This window comes from Lodderomyces beijingensis (genome assembly GCF_963989305.1).
Source record: "Lodderomyces beijingensis strain CBS 14171 genome assembly, chromosome: 3".
NCBI classification, from domain to species: domain Eukaryota; kingdom Fungi; phylum Ascomycota; class Pichiomycetes; order Serinales; family Debaryomycetaceae; genus Lodderomyces; species Lodderomyces beijingensis.
The window spans coordinates 2,040,447-2,063,402 of NC_089972.1; the positions used below are offsets into that span (position 1 = coordinate 2,040,447).

Consider the following 22,956-nt stretch of genomic DNA (forward strand, 5'->3'; position numbering starts at 1 on the left):
ATCTGATTTGAGTATAGCTAGGAAAATAGGGAATAAGAAATTGTATCTCGGGAGGTAGTTTATCTAGGTTGATCTTAGTCAGTCCGGAGCGAAAGAAAAAAAAAATCAACAGAAAAAGTTGCAAAAAAAAATCATCTCGACAACTGCAGGACTCGAACCTACGCGGGCAGAGCCCAAAAGATGGCCTTGAACTGTCTATGTAATTCAAGTCTTTCTCCTTAACCACTCGGACAAGTTGCCTATACGTTAGCTAAAGCTTTAGTTTAACGAATCACCTTTTCTACTGCCTCGGACTTTGTCTCTTGCAAGCTTCAACATGGTGACCATTTATTTGCATCATTTTGCAACGTTGATGAAATTGCAATGTTTGTAAATTTGCACTTGGTTTATTCTGGTGATGTTTACTTTGATGTTTTTTTTTTCTACTCGGAACTTTGTTGAATTTTGGTTCGAAATCGTTGCGAAGATAATTGATACACGAGGGAACTACAGCTGCTATAACCAACTCCGATGCAAAATAAAAAAAACATGTTCAGAAATGGATAGTTATGTATTGACTAGCTACTCTAACTCAGTTCAGATAAAGGTAAGGGCAACCCGTAAAGCACAGGAGCAGCACCATTCAAATACTTTAAATTGCAAACGCTTCTCGCGCGAGCAACAGCATCAGCGATATTTTCACGTTGATGCGCGGGTTCACGTTGCCCAATTGAAAATAGACCCCACTGGTCCATCATGGTGATTGTTAATGCATCGATGTCTTTATCTGTCACGTCCCATAGATTAGCGAAAATCAACGGTGATCCGCAGTTTAGCCAGCTGAATATGCTTCCCCAGGGCTCTAATTTGCCTTGGTCTTGGATTGCACCGGATGAACAACCAATGAGGAAAGATGGCGGTAAACTCTGATGTTGTTTTTGGCTGCCACGTGTTTGCTTCATCAATGCTGACATCTTAAAGTACTGATCACTTCCCCCGTGTCCAATGTACAAATACAACCTAGCATCGAGAATATCCTGGATTATTCTCGAGGGATCCGGTTTAGTTCCAACCAAGCCACGCCAAGTTGGCATCTTCTGCACCATGGGCTTGAATCGATTCTCGCTGTTGTGCAAATCGCCGCCGGGGTTTATAAGATAATAAGCGTCGTTGGCCGTGATTGCAGCATTGCACTTGAGCGCCTGGAGGAGGTGCGCCACGGATGGCATCCGCGTCACTGATTTGTTTCGCAAAATGTCCATTGACTCCCAGGGAAAGAAAGCACAGCGAGAACTCGGCACAAGAACAACGTGGCTTGTATCTGCACTTTGGAAAGACGCATATTTCTCAATCAACTGCTTGATTGAAGCATGCAATTTCTCAAATCGAATGGTTTCAAGGGAAATTTCGACATGGAACGAGATTATCAGAATGATGTATGATAACAAATCATCAACACACGCGCGGTCGTACTCCACGAGTGAATAAAACCGTTCGTAGATGAAATCAGTGAGCACGATGCCTCGATTTATGGTTTTGGAAATCAGCGTCTCCAATATCTTGACGAGTTCCTCTTTAAACTTGGTGAAAAGCATGCCATCCCGCTCGCAAAATATACCTTTGAACCCACCAAACCAGTATTTTTCCACATGTTGGCATAGTTCTCGGAGATTGTTATCCAAAATAAATCGCATTTTCCACCATTTTTTCCGATCGCCAATGGTTTTCACTTGTGATGTCGTGGATGACTTTGTGGATTTGCGATTGTCACAAAGAATTGCATTGAATTCCAGTTTCATGGAATTAAAGTCAAATACACTGACCCCTTCTCTTTCCTTGAATCGAGTCAATGAAAGTCTCACGTAAGTAGGTTTCTTGTCCCTTGTGTAGCTTGATAGTAAGAGATCACCCGTGTGATCGCAAACGTCCAAGGTTACTATCTTCCAACGAGGAGGGATATTTGTCTTGAGATCTTGTTTAAACTCCTCGTATCCTAGATCAAACTCGTCATTAGTTTGCTTTTGCTGCGTTGGTAATTTGGGAATGAATCCCTTTTCTTCAGCACAGTAGATCTCCTTTTGGTTTCTAAAAGGCAAAGTCCGCAACTCGTCCTCGAGAAAGTAAACTTTTTGAAGTAGCTCTTTCCCCCTATATGCCCCCACCAACGACATCAAATGAACGCCGCTCGAAAGACAACAGGTGCCTTTTCTCCTTTCCGGTACCGAGAGGCATCTGTTTGCTAGTGTTTTTAAAAGATGATCCTTGTGGCGCACTAACAGATCGAATACGTCTTGCGGAACGGGGCTCGTGCTGACCTCAGTGACTTCTGAGATTGCTGGAAAAATCAGCACGTATCTTGGTTCTTTTGCATTGTTCTTGTGATCTTTCAACTTTTCGATACAACTATCAATATCTGGCATGGTTTTGAATTGCAGCAAGTCATTTTTGCAAGTTTTTGCTGCTGCTGTTGATGCAATGTCAAGATAGCGAAACTTTCTGTCGTCAAAGACTTGACCATCGTTATCGTGAAAACGCTGCTGCTGCTGCTGCTGATTCTTTTTCTCAAGCCCTGCAACGTCATGGGTGGCGACGGTAACAAGATTGGCAACTGCGAGATAGTCTTGCACGGTTTTGTTGTTCCGTACCTGTTCGTTTACCATATCAAGATGCAGTTGGAATTGCGCAGACCCAGATAAATGGGCATATATCCCAATCTTTAGCCTGTTGACTTGATTAACAATAGGTAGATCCACCTCGTCGTTGGATTTGCTCCACTCGTTCAAGTAGATGACAATGTTTTGGGATAATCCCAAATCAATGAGGTTCTCAATGGCTGCATTGTAAATTTCAAAGCTCAAATGAGCACAATCGAGTTGCAAATCTTCAACAGTGCCTTTGGTTGGGTAATCAGCGCATCTTTTGGTAATCGAGCTGACCAACTGCAAGCTGGTTTTGAGGCTGGTGTATGCATCAACCGGCAGCTGTGAAAGTTTCGCTGCAACAAGTTGCAAACGACTCAATGCCAAGAAATTCTGAAGCTTTTCCACAATGGGCAAGTTGCGAGAGTGGGAATGTATATCATACTCTGGTCGCAGTTTGATTGTCTTGAGCAACACTGCGAATTTCTCTCGAGCTAACCCAAAAGAGTTTCCCGCTATAAGGAGGGTAATTTGTTGAATTTTGTAAGCAGCAATCTCATTGAGGTTGATGATGTTTTTAGTCGACCGAATTTCCTGCTGGATAGTTGTAATTGCTTCGCTCCATTGAGTTTGCAAATTTAGCCTTTCACAAGCATGACACATTTCAAAGCACAACTGTAATTTGAATTGCCCCTTGACATTTTTAGCTAACCAAGATTGAACGAGTTTAAACGTATAGTCTGATAAACCGTGATGACGGAGTCTTGTAAGAGTCTTTAATGCATGGTCATGTTCTATTTGTGACGCATTAGAGGGATTCCATGCTTGTAAAGTTGGAAAACATTTCACGAGCAAAGTTTGCTCCCACGTTGGACCATGCGTTAGTTCATGACAGATTTCGACAAATGCACTGCGTGGCAGTGATGAATACATTTTGTCATCGACGAGTGACAAACGTATAGAATGGTTCATGTTTAGATCCAGGCCCGTGTCCATGTCCATGTCCGGATCCACATTCAGTTCCGCATTAACAAAATCAAACGTCTTCGACATCAAATTACAGAGCGACAAATAGTCTCTGCCTTTCTGCAGCTTCGTATGCCGAAATATTCCATACACAAACTTTTTTTTGAAACCTTGCTCAATGTCATTGATAAATGCTAAAACGTGAAGGTTGGTCATTATTAGTAGACAGATTTGCTGGATGTGCAATTGGTAACCCGGGTGTACTTGGCAAGCTTTTAATAGTGACGTGAATATCGCCTTGTTGACGTGTTTGACCATTTTGATCTTGTTGAGGAAATACTCAAAGTTTGTACTCGTGGGGTCTTTTTTGATGATAGCAAACTCGTATTCTATTGCCAGTTCCATCAAATCGATATCCTGTGTCTTTTTCCCGAGACTGAATAGCAAGTTGGAAACGTTGCGCATTCGTTTTCTTTGGTTGAATGATTCAAAGATGGTGAATAGCTGTTTTAGACTCGGGACTAGACTAGGACTGAGGTTGTCATTCGCATATATTGTGATGTGGTCGAGTATAGTCAAGTGCAACTTGGTGAGCGAGATTGAGTCTATTGATTTCCTGAATGTTTGAATGAATTGTCCAACTGTTTTAAAATTCCATGCGATGTCTGTAAACTGGGCGATAAAAGTGTCATCGTTTATGAGTACGATATTGACATCTAATTTGCTAAAGATGTCCGCTCCACCTGCAACTAGATCTGTACTTGATGAAGTGACTGCCTCGTCTCTGGCAGGATTCGAGATGTCTGAATTGTCTTTAGTGGTGATTCCGGGCAACACTTTAAGGTTACTCAAGTCCTCCTGAACACTAGTAAACTCAAGAAGCCGAGTCTTTAAGCACAATATGGTCAGTTGCAAGTCATCATTGTCAAGGCTGTTGCAAATCTTGACAAATGCTTTTATTAGCTTGATGCAATTCTTTGTGTACTTGTCATCTTTACCACCACCCAGAGCAGCCATCCACTGACGCATATTGCTCTTTGTAAGGAAAGCAGAGGGTACGTGCTTGAGCAAGCTTATCTTTTTTTCATCATCACCTTCACCATCATCATCACCACTGTCTTTTGGGACTCCTTTCTTTGATATGCTATGCACAAGCCACTGTAAGATAAAGAAATGGAAGGCCAGTATCGTCTGGCACACTTCCGCATCACATTGAACATATGGCACACCCCGCAAGAGGCTAATGGCGTCACATTTATCCACTGGCAAGCCAAGATGCTTCAATATGTGAGCAAAAGTATACTCTAGCTGGGTCTGGATCGCGTCGTGGTGCCTGCCTTCAAATAAACGCACTATGAATACCTGGTGCTTTTTGAGCGTGTTGAGCCAGTTGACTTGATTCTTGGAGTAGATCATGTATAGAAACTCGAGCTTCGACTGGATGGATGAGGCGTATTTTTGCACGCTTTGGGAACTTTCACCATTTCCAGCATTCACTAGGGCAAGTTGTTCTTGAAGTGAGTAAATGGTTGCAGCTTCGAGGGATTTCACGTCTAATGCAGGCAAGTTTGAGTCCTTTTTTGGAGATAGTGGAGTCGCCAGATGCGCTCGTAGGTAGCACTTTAGCGTCCGATCCAACTGGTCCATGAAAAGGAGCAAGAAAAAGACTAGTTGAATGTGTTGTAAAGTCGCTAAACTAGTTCGTGGTGAAGGGCCTGTTCTGGTTTTGGCAGTTGTTGTTGCACACCATTGATGCAAATTCCAAGCATGTAAACAACAAACAAGAAGCTCGGGTCGACGCTACCAAACGGCGTTGCTGATATGCCACCACCAGTACCATGAAAATCAGAGAAGACACCACGGTCCAACTTTGAGAATAGTCACTAGAGGCGATGTCATGAACCTTGCCTCAATGCATTCTTCTTCTATGTACAGTAGGATTGAATTATAAAAAAAAAAGAAAACCTCACTTTTCTTTCCCTAGAACAAACGTTCTCCTCTATCCTCGGCAATCAACTCCTCCTGCGCAAGCTGTTCTCTTTCCTCGGCCCTCTGCAAAGCCTTCCTCTTTGCAATAACAGTCTTTGCCTTTCTCTCGCCTCCGTTCTTCTTCTTGCCTCGTTTGTGCTCCCTCAAGGGCTCCAAATCGTTGACAAACTTGTGTTTCCACCTCAACAAGTACCTTCTCGTTCTTGTGTCTATCCCAGCCTCTTTCATCTTTGAACTTGGCGTCTCGATAAACTTGTTCAAGTCGCCTTCAAACACATCGAGGTGCTCCACGCAGTTGCGCCCAATCAATTCTAGAAACGTCTTCAAGTCGTGGACATTCTCCTTGGTTCGTGTCGATGTGTTTGTCCTGTGGTTTGTGAATGACTGGGAAAAACACCTGGCTCCACTTAAAGTACAGCTGCGCGCGGGCACAATAAGTGCTTGGGAAAGCACGGGGGTTCGTATTAGACTCCTGAACATGATGACGGTTGTTTGGATTGCGTTTGGGCTGGGTTGGTTAAAGCTAATCTTTGTTCACACACACTTGGTTCTTGAAAAAAAAAAAATCGAAAAAAAAATTCTCTTTTTTTTTTTAATGTCTTGTCTTGTAGTTGTTTGTCGATATCGCAAGGGCTGTTGAGGACAACCAAAGAGGTCCCCCCCGATACACATATATATATGAAGCTTATGGCATTTGCTATTCTATATATATATATGTTTATATATATATCCTACTCTATAATATTCATATCCATAAAAGAAAAAGACACACGCACACACACGTCTACAATAAGCCCTTGTTCTTGAACTCGGCCAACAAGGAGTTACCCAATCTAGCTGGAGATTTTTCAACAACAACACCAGCGGATTCCAAAGCGGCAATCTTGGACTTGGCGTCACCTTTACCTCCAGCGACAATGGCACCGGCGTGACCCATTCTTCTACCTGGTGGGGCAGAGACACCGGCAATGAAACCAACGACTGGTTTGGCACCTTCTGGTCTGGTCAAGTTGTGTTGCTTCAAGAACTCGGCGGCCTCTTCTTCGGCGCTACCACCGATTTCACCAATCATGATGATACCTTCGGTTTCCGGGTCGTTCAAGAACAAGGTCAAGGCGTCGATAAAGTTGGTACCCGGGAAAGGGTCACCACCCATACCAATGACCAAGGATTGGCCCAAGCCAACCTGGGTAGTTTGAGCCACGGCTTCGTAGGTCAAAGTACCGGACTTGGAAATGACACCGACTCTGCCTCTCTTGTGGATGCTCGATGGCATGATACCGATTTTACACTGCTCTGGAGCAATGATACCGGGACAATTGGGACCCACCAATCTCGTCTTGTCTTGCGACTTCAATATCTGGGCGATTCTAACCATGTCCTTTTGAGGAATACCTTCGGTGATAGCCACGGCCAAGGGGATCTCGGCGGCAATGGCCTCTTCGATAGCAGCAGCTGCAAGAGGAGGAGGGACAAAGATGCCGCTTGCGGTGGCCCCGGCCTCCTTCATGGCTTCAGCAACGGTAGCAAACACCGGTCTGTCCAAATGGGTAGAGCCGGCCTTCTTTGGGTTGATACCACCAACAACGTCGGTTCCGTAGGCAATTGCTTGCTCAGCGTGGAAAGTAGCTTGTCTTCCGGTGAATCCTTGGTAAATGACCTTGGTGTCCTTGTTGATCTTCAAATTGGGGATAGTAGAAGCATAGTTCTTGGCCGGCTTGGAAGTGGCAAATCCACGTGCAAATTGTCTCAACATCGTGTATATCTATATATATGTATATACGAATAAATCTAAGGTGTCAATGACCTGAAGAAAGCGTAGACACGAAAAGTTGTTGAGGTTGTAATTTGGAAACCAAAGTAAATAAATTTGAACAGTGAAGAGACCTCCGGAGAGAAGCCAACCTCTGAGATTTCGTCGTTGACGGAAAAATTAAAAAAACTTCACCCAGAGAGCTACAACCCTACAGAGACACACGGGCACATACAAACACTGGCACTAACACTGGCAAACACCGACAGCGCTCTTTCTTTCTCTCTCTCTCTATCTCTCGCTGGGTGTATGGGAGAGGAAAGGCCGGCTCAAGTTCTATAACGCCGATATGTTCCGTTGGAGTTTGGAAAACCCATATTTACGAGCACGCCTGGAAAGCCAATCGTTAGAGCTCTTGGTAACTCAAGCAGTACCCCCACCCTAAGATCTCATCTCGGGGTTTCTTCAGAGTGTTTAAAGGCACATTTCGTCCATCGGGACCGCACCCTTGGCAAACGGCCACTCACACTCACAGCTGCACACATCGGAGCTTCTCTGGAAAGCAAATAAAAAAAAAAAAAAATTTAGCTCCGGGCGTGCACGTGACTGAGAGATTGAGGGCTACTCGTGGGAGGCAGACACGTTCGGAGCACGCATTATGTAGCATCTAGTGGTAGGAGCATAGACTACTACTACTGCTGCTAAAGCTGCTACTCTTACTACAGCTACGTGTGCGAGAAGGGTGGTTTGGACTCTACAAAAATAAGCAAAGTCATTCTCCGGAGGTGGGTCTGAAAGGCTGTAGCAGTCTTGTTATCTCTAACTCTAGAGTAAGCTGGGGGGGGCCAGAAACTTGTCATGAGAGCGATTCATCTCAACGCAGTTTTCTTTTGTTTTTGGTTCTTCTTTTTGTTTTTTCTACCAAAAACACGTCTGGTACAACAACAACAACCTGGACTTCAAGTGACAAGCCAACTATCGAGCTTTCGTTCAAAATCTTCTTTGGTGGGCCTTACTTTTTTTTTTTTTATTAACCTTTCTGCTTCAGATCCTGTTGACAAACTGGGTGTTCCGCGTAGCAGAAATGAATGAGAGCTATATTTGTTGCAACTCTGGTGACGCTCTTTTTTTTGGTTTTTTGGTTCTTTGTTTTTTGTTTCTCTACGCTGTAAATTATCCATCCAGCCTTGGTGAAGCGATCTTGCAACCAACAAAAAAAAAAAAAAAGAACCATAAAAACATCAAATAAAATTCAACAACCAAGAACCAAACTGGAGATATTGAAAGAGTCAAGCCAAAAAGTTTTAGGCAAATCCCCCCCGGTAAGAATGCTGGATCCAGTGCACCCCCCAACTTCTCCTTATATGGATTCAGGACCGTCAACACCGTTACCGTCGTCACAAGCAGATCTACCCGATCTACATGATGATAGACTAGAGTTGGCCGACCATGCAAACACGGAGCATCTGGAAGAACCAGGATCCAAAAAACAAAAGACATCTAGATCTAGATCCACGTCAAATTCAAATTCAAACTCGGCAGCGGCAGCGGGTCCTCCCAAGAAGCTGAGTGCCGAGGCCTTGAAGCGAAGGCGCGAGAATCGACAGAGAGCCGCTGCCGTGCTAGCCCAGAACTTGAAAAACTCGGGAGTGGGGCGGTTTGAGCATGAGAACGGGTTTCGGTTGACTAGTGTCAGGCCCGTGCCCTTGATCAACCAAAAGAACTACTACACAGAATACTTGAAGCGGGACGAACAAGTTGCCTTTATTCGAGATCGAAGACTTGAACGCGATTTGGAAAACAAATTAAAGACGTTGAAGCAGAGCGGACAATCTATTGACAAACTCGAGGAAGCTAAAAACTTTGATGACTTTGATTTGAACAACATCGAGACCGAGTTGAAGAAAAAACCCGAAGTTGTCGACGATGACGAAGACGACGACGAAGAAGAGGACACTGAAGAAGCACGACAGGAAAAGGCCAAGATTGGAGAAGACGTGATTGTCATACAACCGGGGCTGACGTATATCCGCATTGGACGGGCCACCGATGCCGTGGCCCAAGTAATACCGAATGTCATTGCCGTGAGAAAGAAAACCAATTGTGACAAGAATCTAGTTCTACCGACACGAGAATTCACCGAGGATAAAGTCATTCTCGATGACAATTTCGAAGAGCAAAAAATCATTGTTTCGAAAGATTTCCGTCAAAGAATGAGATATTACAAGCGTAGAATCTTGCCCAACTCGCGAGAAACGGTGGCCAACTACAATCGAAAGCAAGAACCCGAGGCGATCGAGGAATATAACGACCCAGACAAGAAGGAATGGATCAGGCCCGACTCTAGAGCATACTATACCGGTGAAGATGCATTGAGGCTTGTGTTGAATGACGAATGGACTTTGCGGTATCCAATGTTGAATGGCAACTTTAACGAGTACTCGAAAGATTACAACACGAGACACGAGATTCTTGGCGACTTGTTGAACATTCTCAACGACGCCTTGACTGGTGTCGACGTGAAAAACATGAAGGCAATGCTAATAATACCCGATTTGTACGATAAGACCTATGTGGAATCTTGGTGTGAGCTATTGTTGAGGTTTGTCGGATTCGGCAAGATGGGCGTGATCCAAGAAGCAGTGGCGGCGACTTTTGGCGCCGGGGCATCTACAACTTGTATAGTTGACGTGGGCGCCTACACTACAAAAGTCAGCTGTGTTGATGAAGGGTTGGTTGTTGCAGACTCAAGGTTGGTTTTAAACTACGGGGGCGATAATATCACCGAGGCCTTTGTCAAGCTAGCCCTAGGCAATTGGTTCCCTTATAGGGAGATCAACTTGGCCAACTCGTATGATTGGGAACTTGCCAAGTCACTCAAGGAGAAATTTACAACTTTCCAAGATGCCGATATCGCGATTCAATTGTATCATTTCTTCAGAAGAAGCCCCTTTCACCAAACGGAAAAATACGAATTTAAAGTCTTTGATGAAGTCATGTTGGCGCCCATGGGGTTATTTTTCCCCAAATTTTTGTCAAAGCAGCTGAGCCCCGCGCTCATGAGTCTGACCAAGCCCAATAGAATAACCTTGGAACGGTTATTTCCCAAATCCGTCGACCAATATAACGGCCAACCCGATAACCCGAGAAGTAGAGCGCAGGATAAATTGAAGAACAATTTGAATTACTGCGATGTTGACGAAACAGGATTATTCATGAGGCTTGTTGACGATTCGCAAGAAAGCGAAGCAAACGAGTCGCCTTTGCAAATGCCATTGGAGAAAGCCATAATCGAGTCCATCACCAATGCAAGTTTAACTGATCCGGGCAAGATGAAAAAGTATTACGATAATATATTGGTTGTTGGAGGCGGTCTTGCCAAGACCGATGGATACGACTTGATCCTTGCCGATAGGATCAATATTTGGCGACCAAGGTATCTTGGAACTACGTCGTTTGGTTCGATTATATCTTATCTCAACACCGAAGTCAAGAAAAGCTCGCTACAGAGGCAAAAGTTGATTGACGAGGCCAAGGGCGAGGATGATACCGTGGCCAGCGATGTGCTCGATAAGATTGACGCCGAATGCGAGTTGCAATTGGATCTCGACAAAATAGACCAATTAGCCGAAGACGGGACACATATTCCGGTGAACATCTTGCCCACGCCAAGGGAGTTTGATCCGGCGATGTTGACTTGGAAAGGCGGTAGTGTTTACAGTCGACTAAAAGTTGTCAACGAAATGTGGATCAACCAAAAAGATTGGGATTTATTGGGAAGTAGAAGTTTGTACTACAAGAGTATCTGTAACTATTAAGCTTAAATAAAAAAAAAAAAAGTTTATCAATTCTATGGGCTTTGGAAGTTTAGCGTATTTCATCCATCCTTAGCTGAAGATATCTGTGGTGGTGGAGTTGGACTGTAAGTAGAGGGGAGTCTCTGGTGGTTAGCCGTGGAACGCGCTACCAATTACAGCAAAGCGAGAATTTCGGCGGGAAAAAAAATTTGTCACTTTTGTGTCACCCGAAATAAATTTACTGCTAACTGGCAAATTAGTCGCTTTTTGTGTCACATCCAATTTCTGCCTCCACAACTTTCTCCAACACCAGAAGAAGCAGAAAGCACCCGCCAGAGAGAAGAAACTGATACAGGGGGGAAAAGAGATATGGCAGGGTTTCAGTTCACGTGTTTGAGAAAGAAGATGAGGAAAGAGGGAGCCAATCCAACTAACGTCGTGACCTTTCCTTTTTCGGCTTTACTTAAACTTGAAGATCATCTTGCTGCTGTTCTCTTATTCGTCCTCCTGTCTTTTGTATCTATTTATGCCCACTTACAAACCTCAATATTAACTCAACAGTAGCGGATATTTCTTGTAACCAAAAGATGTAAAAAAAAAAGAAGGAGAAAACTTTTACTCTTTATACGGGCTTTGAACAAGTATAAGGCGACTTAAGATACACCTCCGCCATAAAATTGCCCGATCGCCTTCCCCCCCTTTTCTCCCTTTCATATCATTTCTACGCATAGTAACAACTGGGTAGATTTGCTGTTGTTGTTGTTGTTGTTGTTGTTGTTCGTAAATTCGAATTGAAGAGATCCACCCATACAAAACGGGAGCCAGTTCAGTACTGGCCGCACGTGATCTTCCTTTGTTTCTCCCGTTTATATGCAGAACACACACCCTCACACACACAGTGACTTTTTTTCTTTTTTTATTTGATTATAACATATATATAATGTCCCTTTACTACACCAGAATTTTCACATTTGCAAACCTCCCTTTGCCAACTCCTCAATTCTTCAGATTCTTTGTCATTTTGGAAGGGCTATAACATATATGTCTATAACTACACTCGAGCCTCCTTCTTCAAAGTCAATTGCTATCCAGATCAAACTTAATAATGATATCATCCAGAAACTTAAAACTAGTCCTGCTAAGTTGATAGTCAGGGACGGGAATTATGTATGTCCGACCTACCGCCTTCACTATTTGCACCACGACCATGATCACCACTCGTGAGGTAATTTGGTTCTGTCCAAGCTCTTTTTTTTTGTTCTTTTTTTTTTTTTTTTTTTCCTTACTAACTAGAACCTCGTAGTTTCTCAAAGTAGCAGAGGAGTACCCATGTGTGAGACTACCGGAGAATTCAAATGTCGATATTTACTCAGGCTCATCGTATCAGGGCCGGGTGTCTACAAAGTTGACTGTGGTCAGTGATTCCAGGCGGATGAACCAGATCAAAACCGCTACACCACTAACACCGACTCCAAGAACACCCACGCCGTTATCTCCCAGCATAAGATCACCTAAACCGGCACCAGCCGTGCAAACACCACTCAAGAGTATCAGTGCCGTTTACGAAGGTTCCAATAACCCATTCAAAATCGGCGCAAATGACCCGCGCGAGGTGGTTACGAAAAAGTTTGTATATCTACTATCACTTGGACCTATCTCCTATCAGGCCATATGCCGGCTAATGGATTTTGCTGAGATTGGCGATCTTTTGGAAGAACACGCCGAGGGATATCAAGCGCAAAACTGCCCTGACATGTTCCCTTATCGCGATGAAGGCAATTTCCTCTACATTTTAAAAGACAAGACTTATAAACAACTTATACCTATAGATTGGGATTACAAGGAAAACGAACAACCATTGGTGGTTGATAACATCAATAGCGCCTTGAGCAGACTCGGGTACTCCAAAACTCATCCCGTTCGCAAAAAGATTCTACTGCCGACAAGGCCAAAAAAGGAAGCACCACCACCTCCTCAACCCTCGCAAACACCAGCAGCTGACGAGGTAAAGTCGAAGCCGCGAAGCGGCAACGACAACAAGTATTACCAGGAGCTAGCGCTACTGTTCAAGTCGAAATATCAGGAATATTCGCTACTATACGCGCAGTTGAAAAGCCACAACTCGGATAAAGACAAGTTGATCAAGTTGGTTGAACTACACAACTTGCTACGCGAATGGAAAGGTAAATTATGGGACTATGATCGCAAATTGAAGGAGATCAAGAGGAGGAAAGTTATCCACTACTGAGACTGCAACTGTTCTATGAGTGTCTTGGAAAACGAAAAAGACAAAAATAATAAAATAAATCCGTCATTGCGAAAACGCGACACCTGCACGTGATCTGCACGTGACGCGCTCGCGTGAAATTTTTTTTTCCTCGCTAACCTCTTTTTCTATGTAGGTTATTTTGTAGAAACAAACCAAAAAATTGTTGACGTCCAAGCTCAATTCAGGTATGCTAAAGCTGCATTCGCAGAAAAGAGATGTGGGACGTATGATGGAAAACTCTTGAAAGCGAGTATCGGCAGTTGCAGTTTGGTAAACTCATGTGACGAGTTGAGGTGAGTTGCGTATATGTGTTGCCTATAGTAGTAAGTAAATATTAGTGTGTCGGCTAGTACTGCACATATCTACCGCCACCACCGCTTTCGTGGCAGCTACCATTGCTGCTGTTGGTTCGCATCTTCTTCACACTCACCCTTCTTATTATAGCAGCAGGCGCCATCCAGAAATATATACACACAGCAGTTTCTCAAGACAACAGCAACCACTAGAACAGCACGAAAAGAGTGTTCATTTCCTCCATCGACACATCATCAAGTAGTAGATAGATTTCAGTATGCTCAAGTGGGTACAAGGAGGCTTATCAGCCGTCGCCGGGACTACAGAGCCCGAGTATGGGCCGGAGGCAATTCATCCCATCACCAGGAGAGTCGACCCCGGCCACGTATCTCGTGCCACCACCAAGCAGGATTTCGAATGGCAGTTGCTTTCCTATACCAACGTCGAGACATTGACCATGTACTTCACCGACTTGTCGACCAAAAACAAGGGGTTTGCCCAGATTATATACTCGCAGATTATGGGCGTTGTCAATACGGCTCACTTCAACTTGCGTTGTGGCAAGCAGTGGTATTCGTTGCCCTTGGAAAACTACAAGTTCACTGGCAATGACGTTGCTGCAAAGAATTTCTCGTTGAAGTTGAACGAGGACGGAACTAGCTACCACTTGAAAAGCGCCGTTGGCAACACTATAGTTGACATGACTTTCCAACGTGGTTCACCAGGGGTTATATTCGGTCAAGACGGAACTACGTTATACGGAACCGATGTGGAGAACCCCTGGGGCAAGATGCGCCATAGTTTCTGGCCCCGTTGTACCGTGGAGGGAGCCATCATCAACAACGACGTGGGCAAAGTTGAATTGACGAGCCAGAGCAGCAAAGGTATGGTTGTGATGGCGTTGCAAGGGATGAAGCCTCACCATGCTGCGCTGTCTTGGAACTTCTTGAACTACCAAGGCGATGAGTACTCTGCCGTGGTTATGGAGTTCACCACTCCCAAATCGTACGCCAAGACTAGAGTCAACATTGGCATCTTGGTTAAAGGAGACGAGATTGTGGAAGCGTCGATAGACAACGAAGTCATCCACGAAGACCCCAGAACAAATGACATCTGGCCCGTGCCTCAAAAGATCACGTTCAAATTCCCCCACGGCGGCGCGTTAACTGCTCAATTGGAGCACTTGGTTGAACGCGTTGACGTCATGGCGGAAATCCCCCAGTTTGTGAAAAACTTGGTCTCGAATATCTCCGGTGCTAAGCCCTACATATATCAATATGCCGAGGACTTTGAATTGCAATATAAAGGCAATGTTGAAAAGGGTCCGGGTTATTGTGAAGTGACTTTTATCAGCGAATAGACAAAAACACGGGAAAGGAGTCTTATTTCGTTCTTTGTTTCTTTTTTTTTTTTTTTTTTTTGGATGAGTATGTCACTAGTTTCTTTAGATCATATGTTGTTTGAGTTTTATCTTGTGCTTGTTCCAATCTTTTTTTAATAGTTTTATACTGCCCCCCTCGCCTCTAGTCTTGGAATTTAATAATAATAATAATAATTAGTGATGATGATAATGGCATGTATTGATGAATATTTAGCGAAAAAACATCAAATTCTATAACTTGATCTATTAAGGTTAACTGTTTTTTCCAATATTTCATTCATTCAGGGGAGCAAGTCCCAGCTTCTTATCCTTTGCAAGAGCAATAATATCATCCAAAATAGCCACCGTTTCCTGCGGGTTAGCGATCCACACGGTGCAAGCTGATAACCTCGCTTTGAAATCGTTCGCGCCCAAACTAGCAAACTGGTCGCCTATATGTAAAGTCTCGGCTTTGCGGATGGGACACAAGTCGTTGGTGGGGTCCTGGCACAAGTATTTTTGAAGCGACTCAACTCCCAATGCCTTATCTCCGATATCTACCCAAACGTCACTTCCGCCGTTGAACGCACACACTTTGATGTCATCTAGCGACGTCAAGCTGTCGTCGGTAGTTTTGGAGTTGGTGCTTGTCTTGGCGCGGGCGTTTTGAAGTATAATTTGAAGCTTATTCGAACAGGATAAAACCATTTCTTCCAATTGTTCACGGAGGATCTTGTATCCGGCATTGGGGATTATGCCTACGCTTCTCTCTTTCTTGACTATACTAGTGCAGTTTTCCAAATTAAATTTCTGACGCAAGTGGATCAAATGGTGGTGGATGGTGTCCATTATGTAGTTGATCTTGTCGTGATCCCATTTCTGCACTTCCGGCAAGTGCCACTCATCGGAATCGATGAATTTCAAGCTTTGCAATTGACAATTGTAGCGGAACAAGTAGTTGGATTCTGCTCCCATTACCAAGAACTTCTCCTTTTGCACATCGGTAAGAATACATTGGTCATTATGGAAATAGTCAATCAACCCCTTTAATCTCTCATAGTACTTGACGGCACCAGCTTGAGTCGGGTAACCCGCAGCCGTCACTACCCCCACGTAGTAATTCATGCTCAATAAATTTACAAGTCGTTTGACCACGTCGCACGTTTCAGTCAAGCTCTGGCCGTCTTCGTATAACGTCACGTCTCCATCGAAGGTAATCAATTTCAAATGGGTGCGGTTGAGATCACGGTTGATTTCCGTTAGCGCCATCACCTGAGCCGTGTTCAAAATCATCCTCACGTCATTAAAAGACGGACTCACTAATCTCCGCTTCGAGATGCAGCGTCGTTTATCCTCCAACAAGAACGCTTGCCCCAAGGGAAGTTTAGTGAAGAACCTGCCGATGCTAGGCACAAGATTGCGCAATCTGCTTGAGCTCTGTTTCCTCCCGGAGCCACGATCGTTGATTTCGTCAATTAAGATGGTATGTTCGATCAACTTCTCCACGTCTTGGAAGATTTGCAAGTAGCGACGCTGGCAATCCTGAGCCGTGATCAATTCGTGGTGCTTGAAGAAGGAGTCCAAGTCCTCTGGCACCTCGTACAACTCGGGGAAGTCGGAGTCGAAGGACTCAACGTCGGCGTGCAAGACAAACGGGCATGCTAATAACGCCTTGATCCATTCGATGAATTCGTCTCTGCGGTGAGACTTGAGCGCGTATTCTACTCTGTATCTCGATGTCATTGAGGGGCCAACCGAGTCTCTGAGCCTTTGCTTGGTCAAGCTTTTGGGCTTCACTTGTTTTTGGTTGCGGTGATGGGAAATGGGTTCAATCGAGGCTGATGAGCAATTGTGCTGATACCTATATTTATATAGAGAGAGGCATATAAATTTACGGATGTGCTTCAACAGGTAGCGCAACCGTAATTTTTCGGCTGCAAAAATTTAGCCCGCGTGGGCAGGAGAGCTGCTTGCTGCAGTGCAAAGGAGGGTGGGTATTCGTTGATAAGTTTGGGTTGATTGTCCCGTGGGAGATCCGGTCGACTCGTTTTTCTTTGTCAGATATCAGAGATTCGGAGATGGCCCCGTGGAAAAGCCACGACTTGGGGTCATGGGCTCCCTATTTTTTGTTGTAGTTGGCGGCTAATTGAACTGCGAAATTTGCAGTCTAAAGAGATTTAAACTGAATTCCTTTTTTTTTTTCTTCAAACATTAAGTGGTCATTACTTGCTTCTATTTCTACTCTAGTTTACAAACCAAAAAAGATCCTCTCCTCTTACAATCCTTGTTGGGCTCTTCTTCTGTCTCTTTCTTCGGTAATTGACAATTTGATACCTTTACCTTTTGGCAAAGAGACCCATGGCTTACCAGCTTCCTCACCAATAACAAAAACGTTACCCAATCTAGTGACGAAAGTGTTTTCCAACGCGTCCTTGATGTGGACAAGATCAAAGCCACCTTCGTGCTTTTCTCTGTGGGTGATGACACCAATTCTGCCCATGTTTCTACCACCGGTAACCATAACCAATCTACCGTGGTCAAACTTGAGAAAGTCGGTGACTTTTCCAGTGGCCAAGTCAATCTTGACTGAGTCGTTGACCTTGATCAATGGGTCTGGGTATCTGATGGTCCTACCGTCGTGGGTGACAATGTATGGGATTCCCTTTTTGCCCAATTGGACTTTCTTCACTTTGCCCAACTTGTAAGCAGCTTCCTCGGCCGAGATTCTGTGCACGGTGAATCTACCTTTGACATCGTAGATCAATCTAAATTGCTCATTGGTAGCTTCCAAAGAGACGACATCCATGAATCCAGCGGGGAAAGTAGCATCGGTTCTGACTTTACCGTCAACTTGAACGTGCTGCTGCATCATGATGGCCTTGACCTCTCTACCGTTCAAGGCATACTTCAATCTGTTTCTTAAAAAGACAATCAAGGGCAATGATTCTCTCAACTTGTGTGGACCAGCGGATGATCTTGGAGCATAGGCACCGGACAATTTGTCCAACATCCAGTGGGATGGTGCTGCTAATCTTTTCAAATGTTTCTTTCTGTTGAAATAAAAAAAGGACTTTTGTTAGTACAACATGCCAAAAATAAATTGACTGTAGTTCATGAACATAGAAGAATACCAGCAAGCAGAAGAATACAAATATAGGCCAGAGTTGGAATATAAGCACATCAAGATTCATTAGCAAACAAAACCACTCAAACACCAAAAGGTCCGAAACAGACCAGCTGACGGACCAGAATCACGAGCACAACGAACAATTTGCGCCAAGTGCGTTCATGCGCTCGCTCACTCGCGCGTGTGGTGATGGTGAATGTGACAACGATGATGAACGATTTCGAAAAATGATGCAAGGCTCCCTTATTCCTAAATCAACCCCGAGTCCAAAAACAGACTCGGCGTCAACTGGTGGCTGCCACCACTGATTCCAGAAAGACTTTGCATTGCAGCTTTCTGTCCTCTATGATGGGCTTACTATTTCTTCAACTGCAAACAGTGTTTCCCATCCCCAAAAATAAACAGACGCCAAAATTTTTCAAATCTCAATAAAGAGTTAAAAAAAAAAGGAATCGCTTAGTTTTTTTGGGTGGTACTTCACTTTTCTTTGCATTCTTCTTCTATGTAGAACTTCAACTACCAAGAAGATTCAAACATACGGGCCTCTTGCCATTTTTGAGTTTTATTGTTGACTGTTGTTGCTGATGTTAAACAGGAAAAAGAATATGAAAATGGGTTGGAAAAGGTGAAAATTTTTCAAGGCTGAAAAAAGTGGAAACCAGCGCTACCAAAGAAAAAATAATTCACGATAAACTGGTGACAATATGCACGACCTTCTCACACCATCTACACCCGGGGACCGACGGCGATAACAAAAGGAGTGAATTTAGGGAGTGAACCAATTTCAATAGACAGATCCCCACGTCACGGTCTCTACAGTAAAACAATAAGTAAAACTCACGACAAGTGTATTTCAGATAAATAATATATAAGATTTCAAAACTCGATGCAAATAAAAGAATGCTGGGTTGAAACAAAAAAAAAAAAAGAAAAAAAAAAAAAGAAAAGTTTCTAGTTCATGTAATAAATCAGAGACCAACGTATTTTTCAACTTCGGAACCAGTCATCACTTTAATCCAGTCAATCTTCAAAGAGTAAGGGCCGTATTGCTTATCCAATAACCCAATTCCGATGGTTTTAATTTCCAGCTTGTTAATCTCGGAGCCGTCTTGAATGACGCCCCAATTCGTCATAACAAAATCGCTCAATGGGATCACAACCGTTTCCCATTGGCCAGGATGGTTCAAAAACAACCGGTGCTGGAATAAATCGGTGACCAAAGGGGTGTTGGCCTGGATGTTCACCATGTATTTCCTTCTGTCTCCCTTGACTCTCAAGACCAATGCCGAGTACTGCGACCAATCCCAAAACTTGTCCCCCAGTATCCAGCTCTGCAACTGGTCTCTTGTTCTAAACATGGCGTAGCCCGATCTCGTCACGGTAAGGTTGTCCTTGGGCAAGTCCAACGACAATTCTCCGAAAAAGTGCCCGCAACGTTCCTGAGGATCAATTTCGAAATTGACGGTGGAAAAGCCGCCGATTTCTTGGTCCGATCGCCTCAATATGGTCGATTGCAATTGCTGTGGGTCCAACGTTTTGAAGTTTAGGATGGTCTGTTTCGGTTGCGAGAGTTCGCCCTGTTTGGCAAAGATGCCTTTTAAGATACCATTTGGCTTTAATGTTTTCATGGACATCATCTGTGCTTGTAAAGTTCGTGTTCCTTTTTTTTTTTTTTTTTTATTCTTTTTCCAAAGTGGCTTGTTTGGTTTGTGAAGGTTCCGAGCGCTTCAAGTGTCGAGATTACCTTGGTACTAGCTCAGCACGGGGACCCAATTGAGTTGGAATAAATCAAGATCAAGTGCGGTATTCACACTGTGGGGATTGCTTGAAAGTGAGTAATTTTCAAGTTATTGGGTATTAATAGCAGCTATTTCAAATGGCAATTGACCGGCTATGTATATGTATATGAATATGAGTAGCTGAATGCAGATTTGAAAGGCAAAGATGAAGATAAAGTTGAAGAAGAATCAAATGTATATGGCCAGTTTGGTATAATTCGAAGGATAATTGGGTCTTCTTATATCTCTCTCTTTTTATGTTGCCACACTATCCCAGACTCTAAGAGAAAAAAAAAATAAAAAAAAAAAAAATTAAAAATCTGGACTTGATTCTTGGACTGTCCCCGGCTCTCCACTTCCAGATAACAGCTGATGGAAAGATCGAGAAAAACCAAAAAAAAATTTGTAGAGGCCGAAGGAGATAAAGGGGGGGGGGGGCGCCGAAGTAGTAGTAGTCAGCGAGAATAGGCCAAAAGAAAAGGGGAGGGATCCAGTGAGGTAGTATCTGCTGCTTGGGGAGGGGGGACGGGGGATGGAGTTGCGTGGTTGGGGATAAGGCGAGAATCCGCAATCCACAGCTGGTCTTTTGTCTCAGAGGAAAAAAAGGGGGGAAGAGGGGGTATAGAGAGGAGGGGGTCAAGAGAGAGAGACAGAGGGAAGTTAGGGAGGTCAGGAGCAATCTGAAAACTGACTAATAACCAACAACTGCAAAAAAAAAAAAAAGATAGCCTGTAAGCTGGAGATCAACGATAAAAACCCCAGGAAGATAGAGAGAGGGAAGGGAAGGGAGGCGAAGTAAAGGGGAAGGCAAGGATTGACAATTGATATATTATTTAGATGAAGTTTGTCTATCTTTGCTAGGTTAGGTTATAAGAAAGATACATCCGCCAATTCCGCGCTGCAAGTTAAGTACAGTGAAGTAAGGTAGAGTAGATTAGATTAGAGTAGGTTGGCGTAGAGTCGAGCGGAGTGGAGATTGTAAAGGAGGCAAGAAGAGCCAGAGACCAGAGCCAGAAACAGAGAAAGAGGAGGTGGAGGTAGAGGGGAGTAGCCAATTGAGAAAAGAAGGGGGAGGGAGGGGGGGAAGGAAAGGGGATGCAGATAACCAGATAGATAGCCAGAAAGTCAGAGATAAGATCTCGTTGCTGATTTTGGGATATCCACCTACTCTCAACCGTCTTCAACTTTATTGCACCAGAGTAGAGTTGTACAGCTAACGCTTTTTTTTTTTTTCCTTTCAAAGGTTGTTGTAGAACCAGCTGGTTAGCTTCATCCGTTGGACAGCAGGAAAGAATAAGAAGAACGAAAAGAAGAACACGAAGGACTGTGATGTAGCAGCAGCAGTAGTTGGATTGACAAGCGTGAAGTGTTTGTTGAGAAGTCAATCAATTTGAGTCTCGAACGCTTTTCGATACAGAGTTATGGAGAAGGGGCGGTTCTTTCCCCACTTTATCCTGCGACAACCTCCTATCAGTTTCTTCTCCTTTTCAAATTTTGCAGTCTCAATCTCTCTTTGGTGAAGAGGTCAGGTTGCACCACAGCAACCTTTCTACACCACCGAATTGGGGAAATCGCTGGTGGGTGCTTGCGGGGAATATAACCTACCAACTACAAAGGAGAAGAAGAACAAGAAGAAGATCAACTTTTACCCTTGCCACCGTGACCTCCTCCTCCTCCTCCCCTCCTTCTTCTACTTCTTCATCACCATTGACGGATACAGCAAAGGCTCTTGACTCTTGACTCATGACTCTAATGACACGCAGTCTTTCAGCCTTGCAATCACTCCACTTTTTTTTTTTATCTGTCAAACGACTCAAGGTGAAGAAGATGAAAAAAAAGAGAAAATCAACATTTCCGCTTGAGGAGAGGTCAAGAGATTATCGCAGGTCAACTGTTGAGCCATCAAACTTTGAACTACCAGATCTCGAAATATCACCATGACCAGTTTCCCAAAAAAACAGAAAAAAACAAAAACCCCGCTCGTTGCAATAGACCGCTATATCGCGAACTTGACGTTGGAAAAATGACGTAGTTGTAAAAGAAACCACTACTTAAACTCTAGGTGCTCACTGTTATCGAAATTATCAGCTGGTTTCATTCACGAAACTTCAAACTTAGGATAAGAAGGGATGGAGAAGTGACAGAGGCTAACCTAGAGAGCCGTTCGTACAAATACATACCCCGTGGTTTCAAGATCTGATATAATATGCAATCTTCAGCCCATCCTCCCCTCTTCTCTATTTCCGTCTAAAACCCCGTCTCATCTTTCCGTTTGTAGTAATTTACATCGGCGAATAGAATAATGCTCCATTTTGTTTGTTTTTCCGTACCGTATCAAGTGTCGCTGTCGACTACCGTCCATCGCTGATTGATTTTTTGTGGGGTAAAAGAAAAGACACATATACATCCTGCAAAGTGGGTGGTTTCACGACACAAAAAAGCATGTTGAAGCACTGAGAGGGGGGGGGGGGAGAGAGAATAGACTGTGGCTCTTTACCCCTAAAATTCTAAGGTGGCTTCACAAATATAGAGGGGGGAGGGAAGGAAAGTGAGAGATCTAGAGATAAGAGAGAGTTAACATGGCTGAGAATGAAGAAGGGAAAGAAAAAGGGGGAGATGTAAGATTGGGGGGAAATCTTTGGAAGGAAGAAGCTTGTTTTGGGGCTCAACCTTAAAACCCGCTTGCCCCCGGGGGCGATCTTCACGAGAGCCACTCGTATACTGTTGTAGATAAATGTATATGCTTGGACAGTAATCCTCGGAGGAACCGGGACAACGTTTGAGTTAGAGTTTACCGCACAACTGAATTGACCATGGCCCTGCCAATATAAGGGCCACAGGTTGAAACCTTGACGAAGAATCGTGGTTGTTCGGTGCACGGAAAGGAGACGCTTCTTTCATCAAAAGCTTCTTCTTTTGTTTTTTTTTTTGTTGTTGCAAAGCACGAAGTCGTCAAGTGACGACTTGTTGGCTTTGTCGTTGGTTGTGGAAATTGACTTTTGAAC

The 22,956-nt window shown here is 43.9% G+C and overlaps 9 protein-coding genes across 9 annotated transcripts; 3 read left to right on the plus strand and 6 right to left on the minus strand. All coding sequences in view use genetic code 12, as the record gives it.

The window, feature by feature from the left end:
• Positions 1 to 566: 566 nt before the first annotated feature.
• Positions 567 to 5,231, minus strand: LODBEIA_P29680 (uncharacterized protein; the record flags this gene model as incomplete). The annotated part of the gene is made up of 1 exon (XM_066973025.1): positions 567 to 5,231. The coding sequence occupies one exon, from the start codon at positions 5,229 to 5,231 to the stop codon at positions 567 to 569; it is 4,665 nt and encodes a 1,554-aa protein (XP_066829906.1).
• A 333-nt stretch (positions 5,232 to 5,564) lies between these two features.
• Positions 5,565 to 6,053, minus strand: LODBEIA_P29690 (mitochondrial 37S ribosomal protein mS41; the record flags this gene model as incomplete). Its single annotated transcript, XM_066973026.1, has 1 exon — positions 5,565 to 6,053. The coding sequence occupies one exon, from the start codon at positions 6,051 to 6,053 to the stop codon at positions 5,565 to 5,567; it is 489 nt and encodes a 162-aa protein (XP_066829907.1).
• Positions 6,054 to 6,357: 304 nt separating this feature from the next.
• Positions 6,358 to 7,329, minus strand: LODBEIA_P29700 (uncharacterized protein; the record flags this gene model as incomplete). Its single annotated transcript, XM_066973028.1, has 1 exon — positions 6,358 to 7,329. The coding sequence occupies one exon, from the start codon at positions 7,327 to 7,329 to the stop codon at positions 6,358 to 6,360; it is 972 nt and encodes a 323-aa protein (XP_066829908.1).
• A 1,361-nt stretch (positions 7,330 to 8,690) lies between these two features.
• Positions 8,691 to 11,144, plus strand: LODBEIA_P29710 (uncharacterized protein; the record flags this gene model as incomplete). The annotated part of the gene is made up of 1 exon (XM_066973029.1): positions 8,691 to 11,144. The coding sequence occupies one exon, from the start codon at positions 8,691 to 8,693 to the stop codon at positions 11,142 to 11,144; it is 2,454 nt and encodes an 817-aa protein (XP_066829909.1).
• Positions 11,145 to 12,164: 1,020 nt separating this feature from the next.
• Positions 12,165 to 13,371, plus strand: LODBEIA_P29720 (uncharacterized protein; the record flags this gene model as incomplete). The annotated part of the gene is made up of 2 exons (XM_066973030.1): positions 12,165 to 12,290; positions 12,427 to 13,371. 2 exons carry the CDS (start codon positions 12,165 to 12,167, stop codon positions 13,369 to 13,371), a joined length of 1,071 nt encoding a protein of 356 aa, XP_066829910.1.
• Positions 13,372 to 13,963: 592 nt separating this feature from the next.
• On the plus strand, positions 13,964 to 15,046 carry LODBEIA_P29730 (uncharacterized protein; the record flags this gene model as incomplete). The annotated part of the gene is made up of 1 exon (XM_066973031.1): positions 13,964 to 15,046. One exon carries the CDS (start codon positions 13,964 to 13,966, stop codon positions 15,044 to 15,046), a length of 1,083 nt encoding a protein of 360 aa, XP_066829911.1.
• Positions 15,047 to 15,340: 294 nt separating this feature from the next.
• LODBEIA_P29740 (uncharacterized protein) lies at positions 15,341 to 16,789 on the minus strand (the record flags this gene model as incomplete). Its single annotated transcript, XM_066973032.1, has 1 exon — positions 15,341 to 16,789. The coding sequence occupies one exon, from the start codon at positions 16,787 to 16,789 to the stop codon at positions 15,341 to 15,343; it is 1,449 nt and encodes a 482-aa protein (XP_066829912.1).
• A 532-nt stretch (positions 16,790 to 17,321) lies between these two features.
• Positions 17,322 to 18,726, minus strand: LODBEIA_P29750 (40S ribosomal protein eS4; the record flags this gene model as incomplete). Its single annotated transcript, XM_066973033.1, has 2 exons — positions 17,322 to 18,096; positions 18,713 to 18,726. The coding sequence occupies 2 exons, from the start codon at positions 18,724 to 18,726 to the stop codon at positions 17,322 to 17,324; spliced, it is 789 nt and encodes a 262-aa protein (XP_066829913.1).
• Positions 18,727 to 19,141: 415 nt separating this feature from the next.
• LODBEIA_P29760 (uncharacterized protein) lies at positions 19,142 to 19,810 on the minus strand (the record flags this gene model as incomplete). The annotated part of the gene is made up of 1 exon (XM_066973034.1): positions 19,142 to 19,810. The coding sequence occupies one exon, from the start codon at positions 19,808 to 19,810 to the stop codon at positions 19,142 to 19,144; it is 669 nt and encodes a 222-aa protein (XP_066829914.1).
• Between the last annotated feature and the right edge of the window lie 3,146 nt (positions 19,811 to 22,956).